The sequence below is a fragment of the Salvelinus namaycush genome, chromosome 36, assembly GCF_016432855.1.
Source record: "Salvelinus namaycush isolate Seneca chromosome 36, SaNama_1.0, whole genome shotgun sequence".
NCBI lineage: Eukaryota > Metazoa > Chordata > Actinopteri > Salmoniformes > Salmonidae > Salvelinus > Salvelinus namaycush.
In genome coordinates, this window is record NC_052342.1 from 9,263,226 (window position 1) to 9,281,107 (window position 17,882).

General features: G+C 44.0%; 1 protein-coding gene across 3 annotated transcripts in view; it reads left to right on the forward strand.

The window, feature by feature from the left end:
- LOC120030638 (nuclear factor 1 B-type-like) overlaps positions 1–17,882 on the forward strand; it is an 84,283-nt gene that overhangs the window by 48,413 nt on the left and 17,988 nt on the right. For all 3 annotated transcript variants that reach the window (XM_038976075.1, XM_038976074.1, XM_038976077.1), the window contains exons 3-10: positions 4,150–4,200; positions 5,888–5,956; positions 7,430–7,550; positions 7,874–7,992; positions 10,594–10,725; positions 11,044–11,222; positions 13,341–13,470; positions 13,651–13,733. In XM_038976075.1, the coding sequence (XP_038832003.1) occupies positions 4,150–4,200; positions 5,888–5,956; positions 7,430–7,550; positions 7,874–7,992; positions 10,594–10,725; positions 11,044–11,222; positions 13,341–13,470; positions 13,651–13,733 (884 nt within the window). The remainder of the gene's footprint in view (positions 1–4,149; positions 4,201–5,887; positions 5,957–7,429; positions 7,551–7,873; positions 7,993–10,593; positions 10,726–11,043; positions 11,223–13,340; positions 13,471–13,650; positions 13,734–17,882) is intronic.

Sequence of the window (17,882 nt, forward strand, 5' to 3'; positions counted from 1 at the left end):
AGAGAAAGAGAAAGAGAAAGAGAGAGAGAGAGAGAGAGAGAGAGAGAGAGAGAGAGAGAGAGAGAGAGAGAGAGAGAGAGAGAGAGAGAGAGAGAGAGAGAGAGAGAGAGAGAGAGAGAGAGAGAGAGAACAACAGGTAAAAGAAGCCTTCACAATAGCAAAGAATCCACGTTGTGCCATTATGCATAAGGTACGAAACAAACTCCGTGCATGTCAATGTCGGTACTCAGTACTCCCCATAATCCCAACGTGTCACTCCTCAGTCCTCCTCACTCAAATCACAGCCAAGATCCTCAAATCCTCTGTTTTGCTTTTTTTTCTCCTCCTCCTTCTTTGCGGGCCCAGATTGTTTGTTTAAACAAGTGGCAGGGACGGAGAGGTGCCAAGAAACGTTGTTTTTGGAGTGTGGCTGTGTGTCTCTGGTATCTTGCGTTGTGATCCGGGCCTTGCCAAACTCTCAGGGCAGAGCCAGAGCTCTACCTCGCAGACCGAGACCACACTGTTTATTTACGGGTTGCTGGCGCCTGTTTGAAGACGATTGGATTGGTCTTGGATTGGTCTCCATTTGGAAGGTTTGATGCGTCTTTTGGATGGAGATTGGAGATATTTTCTGTAGAGGGAAGTCTTCACCCCTGTTTTCATTTCTGTGTCAGACAGTTTATTTCTTGTATGCAGACTTACATTTACACAGCATACAATTGTACAACATACAGTGCCTTCAGAAAGTATTCACACCCCTGGACTTTTTCCACATTTTGTTGTGTTACAGCCTGAATTTAAAATGGATTAAATTGAGATACTTTATGTAAATGTATTTAATTTATAATACATTTGCAAACATTTCTAAAAACATGTTTTCACTTCGTTGATATGGGGTATTGTGTATAGGAGGATGAGGGAAAAACAAAATATTGAATCAATTTTGAATTCAGGCTGTAACACAACATAATGTGGAATAAGTCAAGGGGTATGAATACTTTCTGAAAGCACTGTAGGCACTTTCCATTTTTCTATTTAGAATAGCGATTATTTGGAATTATTCCTTTTTAAATGTGTTCATATGTTGATTTTATTATTAATTTAAAAAAAAAATATAAGAATATTTTCAACCCTGGCCTGATCGACTGCTTCTATGTGGCTATCAACACACTTGAACTTGAACTGGAATTTGAACTTGAACTTAAACTTAACCTCAAGCCCCCCATAACAACCTCCTACACCTCCCTAGCTACAGGTCAAGGGTGAAATGTATGTGAGATGTCAGGTGTTTTCCAGCTCTCAGATGTATGGTGCTCCCTCAAACCTCTGAGATGAGTTGACAGTAGATGCCATATGCCTGGATCCCACCTCAACTCTTCCAGGTGGCTCCTCTGTAGGCCTACAGTACTGTAGGGCAGCAAAGTGAAGATGCTGCTTCTGCTGCCTGGGTTCTTTAATTGCCACGACCATCTGGTCTTTTGTCAAGGCTGCCTGTTCACTCACAATGGTGTGTTCCATGTTAGACGAAACAGCTCCCCACCTGTTCTCTCACAATGGTCTGTTCCATGTTAGATGAACCAGCTCTCTACCTCCTCTTTCTCTCACAATGGTCTGTTCCATGTTAGACGAAACAGCTCCCCACCTCTCTCACTCTCTCTCTCTCACACTCTCTCTCTCTGTTTCTCTGTGTCACTCTTTCTCTCTCTGTAGCGCCCTCCCACTTTCTCTCCTCTCTCTCCGTCCTCCCCTGTCCCTCTGTCTCTCCTTTCTTTCTTTCCTGGGAGAGGGCAATAGTTGACAGTTGTAACTAGACTGATGGATGGGTCTGAAAGTGGCATGAGGGTGGGAGGTGCCAGGGTGGCTGGGTGGCAGGGAGCAAGAAAGGAGGAGGATCTCCCTGCAATCACTTACTGTATGGACTTGGTTCCACACAAACCATTGGCACAAAAGCCCCCGACTGTGGCGTGTAACATAGAATTCGATCTCGTTATACAGTATTTTTATGGCGTGTCAGTCAAATAACAAATGTGCTTGCATGACGTGCCCGAGAAGTCAGTAGCACCATACAGTTTTTTGCTGAAATAATGTGAATTTCCATCCAGAGAGTCCTTTCTTTTCCAGTAAATGGTGGATTACAAGCTAACAAAAGAGACAAGCTAACAAACTAGCCAGTTTAGAAAAATAAGTTGCACCCAAAAGAGCGCAAGCTAGGGACATCAGACTTCCCTAGTGTCCTCTGTATCCTGTAGAGACTGTTCAGGGTTAACCATAAGGGGAGATATTTTTTGTTTAACGTATGGTGGTGTTGTTCCCTACCTATTTTGTAAGTGTTGAGCCGCAGCCAAGAACATTCTGTTTTTGCAGTGCCGTTTAATGGTCATAAATCTCTTAAAGTTTTTTTTTTCCCCTTCACATTTTTTTTCTCTCTCTCTCTTTCGTTCTCTCTCTCTCTCTCCTCCTTTACATCTACAATTAAGCTTATGAGAGAGGGAAGGCTCTGCAGCAGCAAAAGGAGTGTTGTGTTGCAAGGCGAGGATGTCTGAGTTCACTGTCTCCCGCCTCTTGTCCTCACTTCTCCGCGTTAAAGGCGTAGGGCACAGGAGGAACACGTGGGGGGCGGCTGTGGTGAATCATTATGGAACTCAAGGCAAACACAGCCTGGCCATTCAGTGTTGTACTGTTGTACTTTTACCCCCTCGTTTGCTGCTTTTTCCCTGGATGGTTGGTTGAAGCGGTGGCTGGTAGAGGGAGGGGGGTTGGGGGGGGGTTCCTCCTCTCTTCCTCTCCCATATGTTGTTGGCTTTTGGGTGACGGCGATGTCGCCCTACTCCGGTTGGCTGATGCTACAGTAGGCTTTGTGTGGAAGAGCGGGTGTGTAGTGTCGTGAGGAACTGGTGTTTATGTGAAATTTAAGTCCGCTCTTTGGAACTAATTTTCAACTGCAGACCTATGTTATATGATATGAACTAGTGTTTATGTTGTCGGTGTCGTCCCCCTCTGATATGCCTGGACTAGTTCCTCACTACTCTACACACCCGCTCTTCCATACAAGCCTACTGTACTAGTTTTTAGGTGAAATGAAGTGAGCTCTTTGGAGCCACTTTCTATTGCTGACTGTATATGACATGGTCAAGTGTTTACGTTAAAAGCCAGGCTCTTGTGGGCATCGTTTGAATATCTGTTAGTGTTGCGTGGCGGTTGAGCCGCAAAAACGGACCTGGTGGTTGGCGGTGACTAACGAGCATGGTGACGGCTGAGGAACGCCAGTTACCCCAGCTTATCCTCTTCCCAAAGGTGCTGTAAGGTAACATCATCAATCAGAGGAAGCGCTTGGAGGCTAAGATAGGCTACCTTATGGGGAGAATTCCTGATGTGTTTCAGAGTGTATCCCCCTCCTGTTGCGTGTGCTATGTGCATGCTTCTCTCGGGCTGGGGCAGGGCAGGATGAGGCAGAGGCACACCATGTTTTCCCTAACCCAGGCCCTGTAAAAATTCAGACAGAATCAACCAGTCTGTATGTGAAGGTCAGGAGAACGCTTCACCTCGTCTTTAAAAAATGTTTTTTTTTTACTTGTCTTATTGTTTCTTTCCACCCCTGTTGAGCACTTCTTTTGTTCTGCTGGCTTTTGACTGTAGCCCCCCCCACTCCCACCGCCCCCCCCCCCCCCCCCCCCCTTTTCTCTGTCTCCTCTTTTTTTTTTAAACAACAGCAAATACCATTGCACATCTGGCTTGGTCTGTCAGGACTGACACGTCTGCAGAAAAATTACGATTAAAAACCTCAGACACATTCTAGGGAAGCTGAGAAGTATTCATTATATAATCCCTATGACTCCAGCTGATATTATGTCTAGGTTGAAATTAAATCTGATGACCAACAGCACCTTGCTTCTTTGTTTTTGGCCACCTGTCACATTCAGGGTATTTTTGACGTGTCCTTATAGTAGTGGGTCATTGTATTGCTTTGGCAACACTGGGTGGTTACCATCCATGTCAATAAAGCTAATTTGAATAACTTAAATTGATAGAAGAGTGTTGAACTTTGATGACCTTTGTGGTATTTCATGATCTAAGGTTCAATGAAATGACGTGGACCAGATGATGAATTGACGTCTGTGCCCAGTGGGATGGTTCTATAATACTAAGCATGGTTCTCTATCTGTGTTACAGACTCACAGCAGTCAGGAAGTCCCAGTAACAATGAGCCAGGCAAGAACCCAGGTATGTACCTGAACCTCATTGTCACGGTCCTCCAACCTCTGTCCTGTCAATCACAGTTCTATAGTTCCCAGTCCCCTCTCTGTACTTGATATGGTCTCGCCTGGTAGACGATTCTCCAGAATCTGTTTATGATAGTTACTCTTTGTGTGTATGCTCTCACCTGGCATAATTATCTTTAAACAGGATGTGACCTTTCACAGTTATGCAGACTACACCCATTTTAAGGTTTCTATGGAATTACAGATTAATTTAATCACCCTGTTGCAGGATAACATTTTAAACTTGTAGTGTATCGAGGTTTAAAAAGGCTTCTCAAGTTTGTAATTTCCACTTTGAAATTTGAGACTTTATTTTACAAAAAATGTATCAACCCCTACAAAAATGACCATTAATTATAATCCACATAATAATTCACAAATTAAGATCCTACATCTGTATAGACCAATGGAGGCTGCTGAGGGGAGGACGGCTCATAATAATGGCTGTAATAGAGTGTAATGGAGTAAATGGAATGGTATTGTGTTTGATACCATTCCATTGACTCCATTCCAGCCATTATTATGAGCCGTCCTCCCATCAGCAGCCTCCGCTGGTCTAGACACCAAAACAAAACCGTTGTCAATCTAAGAGACAAAAAAGATTGGGAAACACGAAGGCTAGACAGTTATGTGCTCCTCTGTAGTACACTAGTGGATGTCTGAGGCCATAGTTCTTGTCCTTGCCAATAAGGGTTGGATAGCTAAGCTACGTCTAGTAGCCAGTCTGCTAGCTAGCCAAACAAAATGGCCACTGTTCCAAATCATCACCGGCAGCCTGTTGCTGCTCTCCTGGACTGACCTGGACTATGTCATCATGGGCCAGGAATGAAAATAGAGCAAGAACGTAATTAGCCCCGTACCTCAAGAGTAGGTTCTGCCTACCCTGCGTGTGCGTCTCGCTGCCAAGTCAAACACTACGTTGAGCCAACATTGAGCCAATGACTCAGGCCCTGTGAGGGCCTCCCTAGCTGCTCCCACTACAGTGCCACAGTTCCCCTGTCATTCTCAGGGACACCCGTTGGCTTGCATTGAGGAATTAGGAGGAAGAAAGTGCATTTCGCTGCCAATCGGAATCTAGACTCACGCCTCCCCCCTATGTTGTTGGCACACCCAATGGTCCTGCTCAGAACATCAAAGGATGAAATGTCGAAGTCGTTTTGGGTGTCAGTGACATGTCTGTCTGAATGGCTGACAGACTGACATTAGCCTGGTCACAGTTATGTTTGTGCTATATCGCCGACTCCTATTGTCATGACAAACATATAAACAGCACAAACTGATCTGGGACCAGGCTAGACTGATGGGTCATGATAGTTATTTTTCTCACATTCTGGGCTCCATACATATTGTACTTCAAAGCCTCCATGTTTCAGTATTGTCAATATTGCCATTATTCATGCTGGAGCTGTGTTGGGTCGTGTCGCTATGGTTGATGGGTAGATGATGGATGCTCTATTTTAGAAAACAATATTTGGGCAAGAATTTTTGCTCGTCCTGTGTATCGTAAGCAGGGAATCAAGTCATGATTTATTACTTTAGCGACAGCTCGAATCACTACGAATGTAACTTACTCTTAGTTACGAGAACACAAAGCATTGAGTTTAATGTTGCGTTGATATATTGTCTATCTGTGGTTTTTGTTTCTGCAGTTTACTTGGAAGACAGCTTCATCAAATCAGGAGTCTTCAGTGTTTCAGAGCTGGTGCGTGTGTCCAGAAGTAAGTACATACTTTATCACCATCACCCTCAATACCCCTTATCCTCATTGCCGATTCAAAACAGCAAGCTTCACAGTACAAAAACAGAAAATCCAGTCGAGCAAGTCTCCAGCATTAGAATACAACAACGTGTATGTACAGTGCACCGGTGTGTATATGTGTGTGTGTGTGTGAGACTGTGTGACCGTATGTGTTTGTATAGACTTGCCTGACCTTTTTCAAAGACGATGACGGATGTTCTTTCAGGAATCGCTCTCCCCAGCTAGCTGAGGACAATGGTCCCCTCAGGCAGGATTTACCTGTATGGCTCAAGGGCTGTTGTGTTCTATCACATACCTATGGGATGTTGTGTCCTGACCTCTAACATGCCTGGGGTACACTAAGAACTCACTGACACTGACATACAACTCGTGTTTTCTACTTAATGTTTTTTTTTTAAGCCCCTCTGTAATTTGTACTGCCATTTTTGACTTGTTGTTTTTCGGATTGCGGAGTAGACCTTTAAAGCCAATTTAAATTCAGTCAGTGCTGTGATTTTGCCGTTCTAAAATGCACATTCAAATTAAAACGTGAACAGGTGTTTTAGCATCATTGTTATTTTGTGCCTGGCATTGTTTGGATTCAGAAGTCAGGGTTGTATTTTCTTTAACAGACGGGGTTAAATTACTTGGCTGGGAGAGAGAGCAAGTGGTATTACACACAGTATGCTATGCCAAAAAGAGAGATAGAGAGTGAAGGAAATAGAGAGAGAGAGGGAGAGTCTCGTTGGCAGTAAATTAAAATACAAATGCCCTTGGGTAGCCAATGCCAGGGCTGCCGTGGGTTGCCAGTTCCAAGACTGCAGTGCTGGGGTTGGAGCTCATGCCAGTGGTGAACCTCAGACCACAACAGACCCCACCACACACTCCAGTCTCTCGTCGAGTCCAAACCAATCTACCCACCCACCCACTGCCCTCACAGGGCTACCATCGCAGGCGGCAGCTTCAAGAGCGGAAGGAGCTTTTACACAGTGCCCTAGTTAACACTCAGCTGTCCTCCCTGAAACAATATCCCTCCCTCGCGGTTGTCAACCACAGGGTGAAAAAAAGTAGACTTTCACACAGTGGTGGGCTGTGGTTTCTCAAAGCATATCACACATAAGAGCACCATGAAAGTGAACTTCAATGCACTTATTCATATGTGCTTGACCAATTACAATAGGTAATTGAGAATGATCCAGCTGAGCATAGGACCAATCAGAGAGCTGATGTGTGTGTGGCCTAGTTCACGAGTTTGCATTATGCTGGTGGAATGCAAAGGTTCAATGATTTTCAGTCATGTGAGAGGGGATCATGTACACTGAGATCATTTCAGTGAAGTTGTGGGCCATGCTCAAGGTCACATCATATCAAAAGCCTATCAGAGCTTCAGCAGGCAACCAATCAGCAGGCCAGTGACCAGGAAGTAACCTCTTTTTCTCTCCCTACTCTTCAGCGCCCATTACCCAGGGGGCAGGGGTGAACTTCTCCATGGCCGACATGCCAAGTCAGCCGTACTACCATGACCTGAACTCCAGCGTGGGCCTCCATCGCTCCCTCTCCTCCCCGCCTGGCAGGTCAGTCTACTGCAGGACCCTGCCTTAACCCCACTCTCCTTCTCCCGCATCACACCTTGTCCTCTTAACTTTGAATGAGATAGAGGGCGGGGGGGTAGATGCAAAACTGAGGGGCAAATTGATAATCTTACTCCATCATGTACTTCCATATTTTGGCCATTTGTTCGAGTTCAACTTTATTAACACCCACACATCTAGACAATACGTTAGCAGTAAAGATATTACATTTTCCAAACATCAAGGGGCAGTGACAGTAGAGAGACACAGGGATCAGAGAACACGTACAGTGTTGTGACTCATCATTTTTCCGCCTTCTTCTCCAGTAAACGGCCCAAGACCCTCAACATAGACGAGAGTATGGAGACCAGTCCCACTGGCCCTGACTTCTATTCTTCACCTAGCTCCCCAGCTAGCGGCAGCAGGACCTGGCACGAGAGAGAAGGTGAGAGGGGAGGTGTGTATGTGTGTGTGTGGGGGGGGTCTACAATATTACTGTTGAATAACTATGATAAGAACAAACAGGCTGGGTGAGTAACAGAATTGTTGACAGGAAATATCGTGACTGAGAACATGCCCCTGTTGATAAGCTCATTTGGAGGGTTGTTGAGTTCTCTGGTAGTTTGGGAGCTTCCTCATTGCTTCCTGTTTTCTCGCCAATCTGAGGGTGTATTGGAGTGTTGAAGCAGTGTTAAGAGTTGCAATGTTGAAGCGATGTGAGTGGAATCTTCATTCTGGTAGCGATTTAATTGTGGAATGCAGGGTTACACCAATGAAAGTGAGAAGGAAGACATGCTAGTGAGAGCTGTAGCAATTGTGGCTGTGAGCAGACTTAGTAGAGAACTTTATTAATAAACTTGTTGTGTTATTAGACTGCAAGATTGAAAAGGTCACGCTAGGGTTAACAGGTGTGTGTGTGTGCGTATCCAGGCACGTGTTTGCGTGTGTGTGTGTGTGTCAGAGAGAGAGAGGGAGGTGGAGTGAGTGATGGGAAGGTGTGGCGGCCCCTGTTTGAAGCTAGCTGGGTCTCAGAGGAGCTGTCTGACTCAACAGGTGGCAGGCCCAGTTGGTGGGCCATCCCGTGCCTAGCCCTGCTAACGCCACTATACTGACAGGCAGCGAGAGAGAGAGGGTGTGTGTGAGAGATCCTCCAGGGAGGGGTGTATGTCTCATTACCTGGTCTTGTGGTGCAGGCCAGGGCCCGTAGCTTTTTTAATTAAGCCCTCACTGTCCCGTGTTTCCAGATTGTTCTCCTCCGACACACACACAGACACATTCCCCCTTCTTCCCCCAGGGCTCAAGCCCTAGAGTGGAAGGGAGAGGGACACCTCTCATCTCACTACCCTACGACAGATAAAACACTTAGGGTACAGAATGTCCCAACATCAAACAGCATAAGGTGTTTTTTTCCCCTCGCTTTTTTAAACGAAACTTCGTTGGGATTTACTGTTTTTTTTCCCCCTTCCTTCTCCCGCTGTTTTGTGTTTTTACCTTTCAGTATCGGGGTGAACACATGCTGAAATGTAATAGCTATGGAGAAGAGGAGAGGAGAGATCAGGAAATTCATGGAAAATGACTACTCTGTAAAGAGGGAATAAAAAAAGGATTGATGGATGGATTGATATTAAACTGATATGAGGCTGTCCAAAGTGCCAAACGGACATTTATTTTACATGCCTAGTCCGACAAAACCCTTTTACACTGCACATGGATTAGGCGTAATTCAGTTTTTTTGTCCTCAAAAGTAAGCTCACTGAAATGCCTTTCACTGTTACAGTACAGCTGACGCCATGTTGTGGAGTTATGTATACCTAGCCACTCCCCTTACATATTTTTTGGCACTGCTATCAAATCGTCAGTCAGCAACTGGTTTGATAACGAACAGGTGTTTGCAATGAAGAAGAAGGTTTTTCATATCTATGCTCCTACGAAATGTGCAGTACTTAATCCTGGCTCCTCATACTAACCCGGTGGTGCATTTCATAGCTAGATATCTGCTTGATAGGATTCATAGCCCTTTCGTCTGTCTGGGACACCCTAGCCTGAGCACACCCTGGTTTACTCGCTCATTTTTGGGGTGGAACGTGAAGTAACAGAGTTCATAAAGTGAAACCATTTTGACATATAACGACGTGTTGTTATCTAGGGATTCTAAGTGAATTCTACGATTTTACATTGATCAGTTCCCAGACCAGTGCGACTTTTTTGTTAGAGAAGTCTGTTGACGTTAACTTCAACGTTTTTCCAATTATAGGTCTCTCTCCATAAGTGTCCATCGTGTAATTCTGTCATTTTAGGAAATGTCAAGAATATATTTGAGGGAATGTTACACCACATAAGAACAAGTAAAAAAACAACTGTCCCACTGGTCCCAGACATCAATTCAACGTCTATTCCATGTTGGAAACAACGTTGATTCAACCATGTGCACAGTGGGGTGGTACCATAGTCTGAACGTCTTCAAAAATGAAAGATCCATCCATCTTGTCTGAGGTATTGCTCATGTTGCAAAAAAAAAAAAAAACTGAAACGACTTAAGCTCCTTCCTTTTACAAAATTCTGAGTGGGGAATTCCCCTGGATTCCTGAGGTCTTTGTTCCTTTCCTGGTTTGGTATGAGTCACCTTTCCCTCTTCAGGTGGATTCTTCTCTATTGTGGGGAGGAAGAGAGGAAGAGAGAGAGGGAGGGAGAGAGGTAGGAATGAAGGTCTTGTGACAGGGCCGGGGACACTTGAGCTTGACCCACGGTCAGGGGAGAGCGGCTGCTGTCACAGAACATGAGGTTTCGGAGTCCATTCTTTTTTATGTTCAGTCCTATTGTCATACAGTACCTTGCATATAGACATTAGAAAACATGTCAAAGGTGTCAAATGACAGCGATGGCAAGCCTATACTATGACTGCCATCACGCCACAGCATGGGAGTATGTTTGAAAGATGTCGCAGCAAGAACAGCGATGCTACTTCTGTCAGCGTCTGTGCGCGTGGCTCTGTGGTTGCCAGGTAACCTCCCCTTGACCAGGTGTGTATGTGTTTCCTCTCCTCCAGACATGTCGTCTCCCACCATGAAGAAGCCAGAGAAGCCCTTGTTCAGCCCGACCTCCCCGCAGGACTCCTCCTCTAGACTGAGCACTTTCCCCCAGCACCACCACCCCGGACTTACAGGGGTCGGACACAGTGGTCAGTAGGCTAAGCACCTTCCCCCCTACTAAGTCTAGACATGCTCACTCAGTGACCTACAGTGACCTCTACAAGAAAGTGTTTGAACTGAAAGTGTTTTTGTCATGCATCCCCCTCAGCCTTCCCCCAAAAGTCTTTTGAATTAGTTGGGATTGTAATGTGTATGTTTTTGTTCTCCATTAGTGAATTTTTCAATAGTTTGTTTTTCCCTCTCTAAATGTGTCTCTCTGTCTGTCTGTCTTGTCTGTCTGTCTTCCCCTGTTTCTCTCTCTGTTTCTTCCTTTCTCTGTTTCCCTCCCTCTCTCCCTATCCCCTTAGTTATATCGACAAGGAGCCCTCCACCCCACTCCCCCCTTCAGTTCTCGGCCATCTTGCCCCCTGCCCCGTCACCCTACTTCTCTCACCCCACCATCCGCTACCCACCCCATCTCAACCCCCCTGACTCCCTGAAGAGCTACGTGCCCAGCTACGACCCGTCCAGCCCACAGAGCAGCCAGGTGAGTGTGAACTGCAGCACACTGGAGGGGAGTCGGGTTGGGCTACATTCCTATTTCACTTATTTTATTTAAGAGAACTTGACTGTGTGCAATCTCTCTCCTCAGTAGGCCTAACTGACTGACAGTGTTTGTGAACAGGGATATGATTGGATGTGAAGTTCGGGATTTTAGTGGAAAATGTGTTTTATGGCAAACGTTTGATGAAAAACAATGGATATTTAACACTACGAGTAGTTAAAGGACACCGGACCAGCTTGACTATACTGTAGTACACTTTTCAATGTGATGATTGAATCAAGTATCAGTTGAGTTTTCATTTAATTTCATAATGAATTCTATTTTTCTCTAATAAACCAACTATTGAATTGAAAAATGTACTTCTAAATTTTCTTGTCTATGTCAAAAATAATACCTGCCCCATACAATTGTGCCTTGACATTTTTACAACAATTGAATGTTGATCAAATGCCACTTTCCTGTACATTATTTTAGCTCCTTCCAATTTAAGTGGCAATCTTAATAGTTAGCCTTCACCTTGAGAATTATTTTTGGGGATTGGGTGCTTTATAACATTTGACACATGGAAACGGGTGGACAATGTTTCTAATCGTTAAGAAGACTACTTCAATCATTGCACATAGTGTCTTCACAGCACTAGTCTTTCTGGGGTACGTTTGTTTTGCACAGCATTGGATGGAGGGAGTTGACACAGGATTTAGGAATCGGCAGTGCCGTTGGACGCACCGGGTGACTTCTCAGCCAGGTTCTTAATCAAGTGTCAAGTTTAACCCCCTCCATTCAGAATATGCTGCTGTTGTGATCTAAACACTTTTGAAAGTGCAGAAAAATCCCTTTATGCAATGACTGAATGCTGACCGAACTGAAATACTCTGTAGGTCTATTTTGATAAGAGCCTAAATGTAAAAATATACACTGTAAAAACCACTAACTCAATATTCCAAAGAAAATCCAGGCCCTTTTTCATAAAACAAATATAATTACAGAGGGTCATAACAGTTTTTTTTCACGAACTTCTGATAAACCTGACAGAAGACTTTATACATTAACTGGGTACACACTAAAGCCTTGTGTCACTGTGCTGGGAGTGTGTATGTGTGTGTGGGGGGGGGCAGGGAGGGAGGGAGGGGGCAGCCATAGAGAGATGAGAGAGCCGTGAGATATTTATGTGAGTTTTATATCCCCGCTGTTCTCACTGAAAACAATGGGCTCATAGACGAGGCTGGATCTATGCGGCCCGGGACTGTTACTTCAGACAAAACCACAGGGAACGATAAAGGCCGTAAATATTTGCCGTTGCCGGGGCCTCTGCTCTCTTTTGGCGGACTTACTGGCCCCTCTCCTACACAGTGCTGGATGGGAGAAGGGGGAGTGTTTGTGTGGGTGTGTGTGTGTGTGTGTGTGTGGGTGTGCAGAGGAGGGCGTCTCGGCAAATAAAACAGCTCTTATAATCCCATGGACGGCAGCCAGAATGTTTTTATGCTTGCTTTAACGCAGATTATATTACACTCTAATTAAACATTCTATTCACATTTTTAAGGAACCCTGTGGACACAATTCTTTTTCATAAAGGCGTATTTGAGGTTTGAACTTGGGGCGCCGAAGAGCCCAATACACCACAGACCGTCTCCCGCAGTCTGAAAGAGTAGCTCCCACTAGCTCCTTTTCTCTCTTAAAACACTAGAGATGATCTACACAGGCTATTTGGGCAGGGCTGTTCTCCCTTCCTCCATACTCCTTTCTCCTTGGACCCCCTCCCTTCATCATTCTCGCCCCTACTATCAGCCCCCTTTCTCTCTCTCTCTCTCTCTCTCTCTCTCTCTCTCTCTCTCTCTCTCTCTCTCTCTCTCTCTCTGTGTCAAGTGAGGGCGACATTTTCCCACACAAAACAGCACTGAACTGACTGTGCAAACAATACTGTAAAACACACTTTAATGTAATTTCTTTTCTTTAACGATTCCAAGTAATTTCAATGAAATTGACGTCTGTGCCCAGTAGGATTTGTCAAGTGGCCACAGTTTAAATACTACATGAGTTGTGTCACTAACTGCCCCCTCTATTTTGTTTCCCTGTCTTTGACCCCCCCCCCCCCCCCCCCAGGCTAACAGCAGTGGCCAGGTGGGGAAGGTTCCAGGCCACTTCACCCCAGTCCTGGCCCCCTCTCCGCACCATGGCACAGTGCGACCCGTCTCTCTCTCCATGCCCGACACCAAGCCCATCACATCAGAAGGTGAGTACAACGGTGAGCTCCCTTTCCTTCTCTCTTCCTGGCACTGCAAAACCCCTCTGTACCCCATTACTCTAGCAGTTACCATTTTGCGCACTTTATAAAGAATCAATCAATGTAATATTTTCTCATTGTGTCAATGTGTCTCTCTGTCTGTCTGTGTTTGTGTGTTTGCTCCTCCAGGATACTCAGCACCGGGCACCCCCACAGCCAATCGTTTTGTAGGACTGAGCCCTAGAGATCCGGCCTTTCTTCACCAGCAACAGGTGAGACACATTACCACTGCTCTTCTTTCACATCCTCTCCTCCCCTCTTCCGTCCCTTCTTCCCTTCCTTCCTCTCAACCTCTCCAAAAGGGGATCTGAGACCACAGAGCTATTTCATTCTATCTGAGAGTGAGACCTTATCGTCGGTTCTCGCACAGATACATGCGGAGTCTGAGAAGTGAAACGATCACAGAAATGAACTGTTTCTCAAAGTGTTCGCTCCAGTAAGTGACAGTAAATGCACTGTAATGGTGTAGTTGAGACATATACTCCCCTACGTATCTATTTGGACAGTGAAGCTAAAACTAATTTGGCTCAATACTCCATCATTTTGGATTATGAGATCAATTGTTTCATATAAGGCGGTAGTACAGAAGGTAACCTTTTATTTGAGGGTATTTTCATACATCCATCATTCATCCGAAACAGCCAAAACAAACTACAAATGCATCCAACAGTCACAGACTTTATGTAGTCATAGCGTGCAAGGAATATGGGACCAAATACAACATTTTGGACTACTTCAATACATATAAATTCATTTGTTCAAATACTTATGACACCTTCAAATAGGGGGACTAGACACATGAAATGCTTTCATTTATAAACGGTCAAATAGATAAGCATGTTAATACCCTCAAATAAAAAGTGACATTCTGTACTGTCACCTCATATATAAAACATTTGATCTCAAATCCAAATGCTGGAGTATAGAGCCAAATGTAAATGTTTTAGCTTCACTGTCCTAATAGAGTGCTTTCAGAAAGTATTTACACCCCTTGACTTTTTCCACATTTTGTTGTGTCACAGCCTGAATTTAAAATCGATTAAACTGTGATTTTATGTCACTGTGCTACACACAATAGAAATGTTTAGATATTAATAAAAAATTAAAAGTCAAAAAGTATTCAACCCCTTTGTCGTGGCAAGCCTAAATAAGTAAACATGTGCTTAATAAGTCACATAATACGTTGCATGGACTCACTGTGTGCAATAGTAGTGTTTAACATGATTTTTGAATGACTACCACATTTTTTGAATGTACCCCACACATACAATTATCTGTTAGATCCGACAGTGAATTTCAAACACAGATTTACCCACAAAGACCAGGGAGGTAGGTGGGGGGGGGGGGGACAGGCATTGAATATCCCATTGAGCATGGTGAAGTTATTAATTTGGATTGTGTATCAATACACCCACTAGCTGGAGAGGAAGGAAACCGCTCAGGGATCTCACCATGAGGCCAATGGAGACTTTAAAACAGTTTCAGAGTTTAATGGCTGTGATAGAAAACTGAACATGTTTTATTTATCTAGGCAGAACAAATTCTTATTTTCAATGACAGCCTAGAAACAGTGGGTTAACTGCCTTGTTCAGGGGCAGAACAACAGATTTTTACCTTGTCAGCTTGGGGATTCAATCTTGCAACCTTTCGGTTACAAGTCCAGCGCTCTAACCACTAGGCTACCTGCCGTCCCCTACAACATTGTAGTTACTCCACAATACTAAATGAAAGAAGTAAGCCTGTACAGAATAAAAATATTCCATAACATGCATCATGTTTGCAATAAGGCACTAAAGTAAAACTGCAAAAAAGGTGACAAAGAAATTAACTTTATGTTCTGAATACAAAGTGTTATATTGAGGCAAATTCAACACAACACATCACTGATTACCACTGTTCATATGTTCAAGCATGGTGGTGGCTGCATCATGTTATGGGTATGCTTGTCATCAGCAAGGACGAGGGATTCTTTCAGGATAAAAAGAAACAGAATAGAGCTAAGCACAGAAAAAAATCATAGAAAACCTGGTTCGGTCTGCTTTCCAACAGACACTGGGAGACAAGTTCACCTTTCAGCAGGACAATAACCTAAAACACAAGGCCAAATATACACTGGAGTTGCCTACCAAGACGACATTTGAATGTTCTTGAGTGACCTACAGTAGTTATAGTTGGGCTTAAACTGACTTGAAAATCTATAGCAAGACTTGAAAATGTCTGTCTAGCAATGATCAACAACCGACTTGACAGAGGCTTTAAGAATTGTTAAAAGAACAATTTGCAAATATTGTACAATCCAGGTGTGCAAAACTCTTAGACTTACCCAGAAAGACTCACAGCTGCAATTGCTGCCAAAGGGGATTCTAGCGTGTATTGACTCAGGGGTGTGAATACTTATGTAAATGAGATATTTCTGTATTTCATTTTCAATAAATGTTCAAACATTTGTAAAAACATGTTTTCACTTTGTCAATATGGGGTATTGTGTGTAGATGGGTGAGCAAAAATTATAAATGTAATTCGTTTTGAATTCAGGCTGTAACACAACAAAATGTGGAATAAGTCAAGGGGTGTGAATACTTTCTGAAGGCGCTGTAAATACGTAGGGGAGTGTTTGGGCACCTTTTTTTTTACCATTCCATATACTGTATGTAATTCATATTTATAAATATATTTTACCAAATTATTTTCGGTATGGGGCAGAAAGTAATTAGAAGTACAGTAGTATGATGAGGGTGTAATGTGCTCTACAGTTTTCTACAAATATTTTGCTGTATGCCAATAAGTCATCACAGACATATAAAAAGAGACCAGTATTCCCTTAACGCAATTTGTTTAGCTTAATTTCGCAGTCCGTTGAAGAACAAAATAATGGTTTCAAAAGCAAGTACAAAAGTAAGAATGTGCACACAAAGACAGACAAATATGTCAATTACTCCTCCGTCGTGGTTCAGTACCTATTCAAAAATGTGTGCTATTCTTCACATGCTGTTCTGGAAGTCACAATATTCAGCCTGAGACACGTGAACAGACAGTGTACGATACAGACCAGGGCCAGACTGTTTGGTGTTGTTGGCGTCGAGCGGTCGTCCCGGCGGCCAGACCGGGCAGATGTGGCCGCGTGGCGGCTGAATTGTGTGTGAGGTTAGGAGCATTGCGGTTGGCGAGGGTGGAAAAATGAGGCTTGGAGCGCCAGCCACTCCTCATGAACTCCCCCCCCCCCACACACACACAGACACACACACTCACACACGCTGGTCCGAGGCCAAGTGTTTTCAACCATGCTTAATTTAATGCATCTGCACGCAGCTACATAATAATCAGTGGTTTTTCTTCTCCACTGTTCCTGTTGAGCGTAATGACAAAGCCTGGCCTGTATTTCTCTGCAGCTTGGTAGAGCAGGCAGAAAATGTGCTGTTTTGTTAACGATGCTATACTTCTCTATAGCGGGGAGGACTCTTTTGCACAGCGTGTGTGTCCATGCGTGTGTGGAGTTTATATGCCACATTTTTTAGTAGCCTTGCTACTTCTGTCAGTTAACTCACTAAGCAGCAGCTGAACTCAATGCTGTCTCATTGGCCGATAGACTAAATAAGACCCCTTTTTTATTTGATAGATTTCTTTCATTTATTTAACTTGTATTTAACCAGGTAGGTTAATTAAGAACAATAGTTTATAATATTCTATTTTTAGTATAGTTTACATAGTATTCTTTACCCTAACACTGCCACTGAATACTGAATGAATAGAAATAGACCTGGAGGAAATACAATACAATAGCCATTCATCATGCTAATCTTATATTAGTCAGGCTTTGTGTGTGTGTTCTGTGGTTCAGGATGATTTAAACCTAAGAAGCTAGGTCTTTTAACCTGTGGTTTATGACACTAGGCCGCTGTTCCCTGTGGAGTAAACAATGTCATAGATACTCTCCCTTTGTTGTTATTGTCAGTCACCCCGGCTCTGGATAATTATTTGGTGGAGTTATGAGATGCACTGACACTTTTCTCCTGTGTGTTTAAGGGAGACCTTTGTTCTGAGGCTGGTTGGGTGGAGTGAGGAGACATGCGAGGTGGATTAGTTTCACCGACTTAAGGTGTCGTGTTTCCGATGCAGTCACAGGCGATATTCCAGAGATAAAGTGTAGTCAGAACCCCAATGTCCCCAGGGCCTATTCTACAACCCCCCCCCCCCCCCCAAAACACACACCTTCCACACCCCTCCTCCTTCCAAACAACAATTCCTTAGTGGAAAATCAGTGAGGAGAAAAGGAAAAAAAACTCTCATTCACGTCTTCTCCTTGGTTAACCCTTAAAGGGACTGTTCCTCCACCATGTGCTCCAGTGGGAACGTTCGGTGAT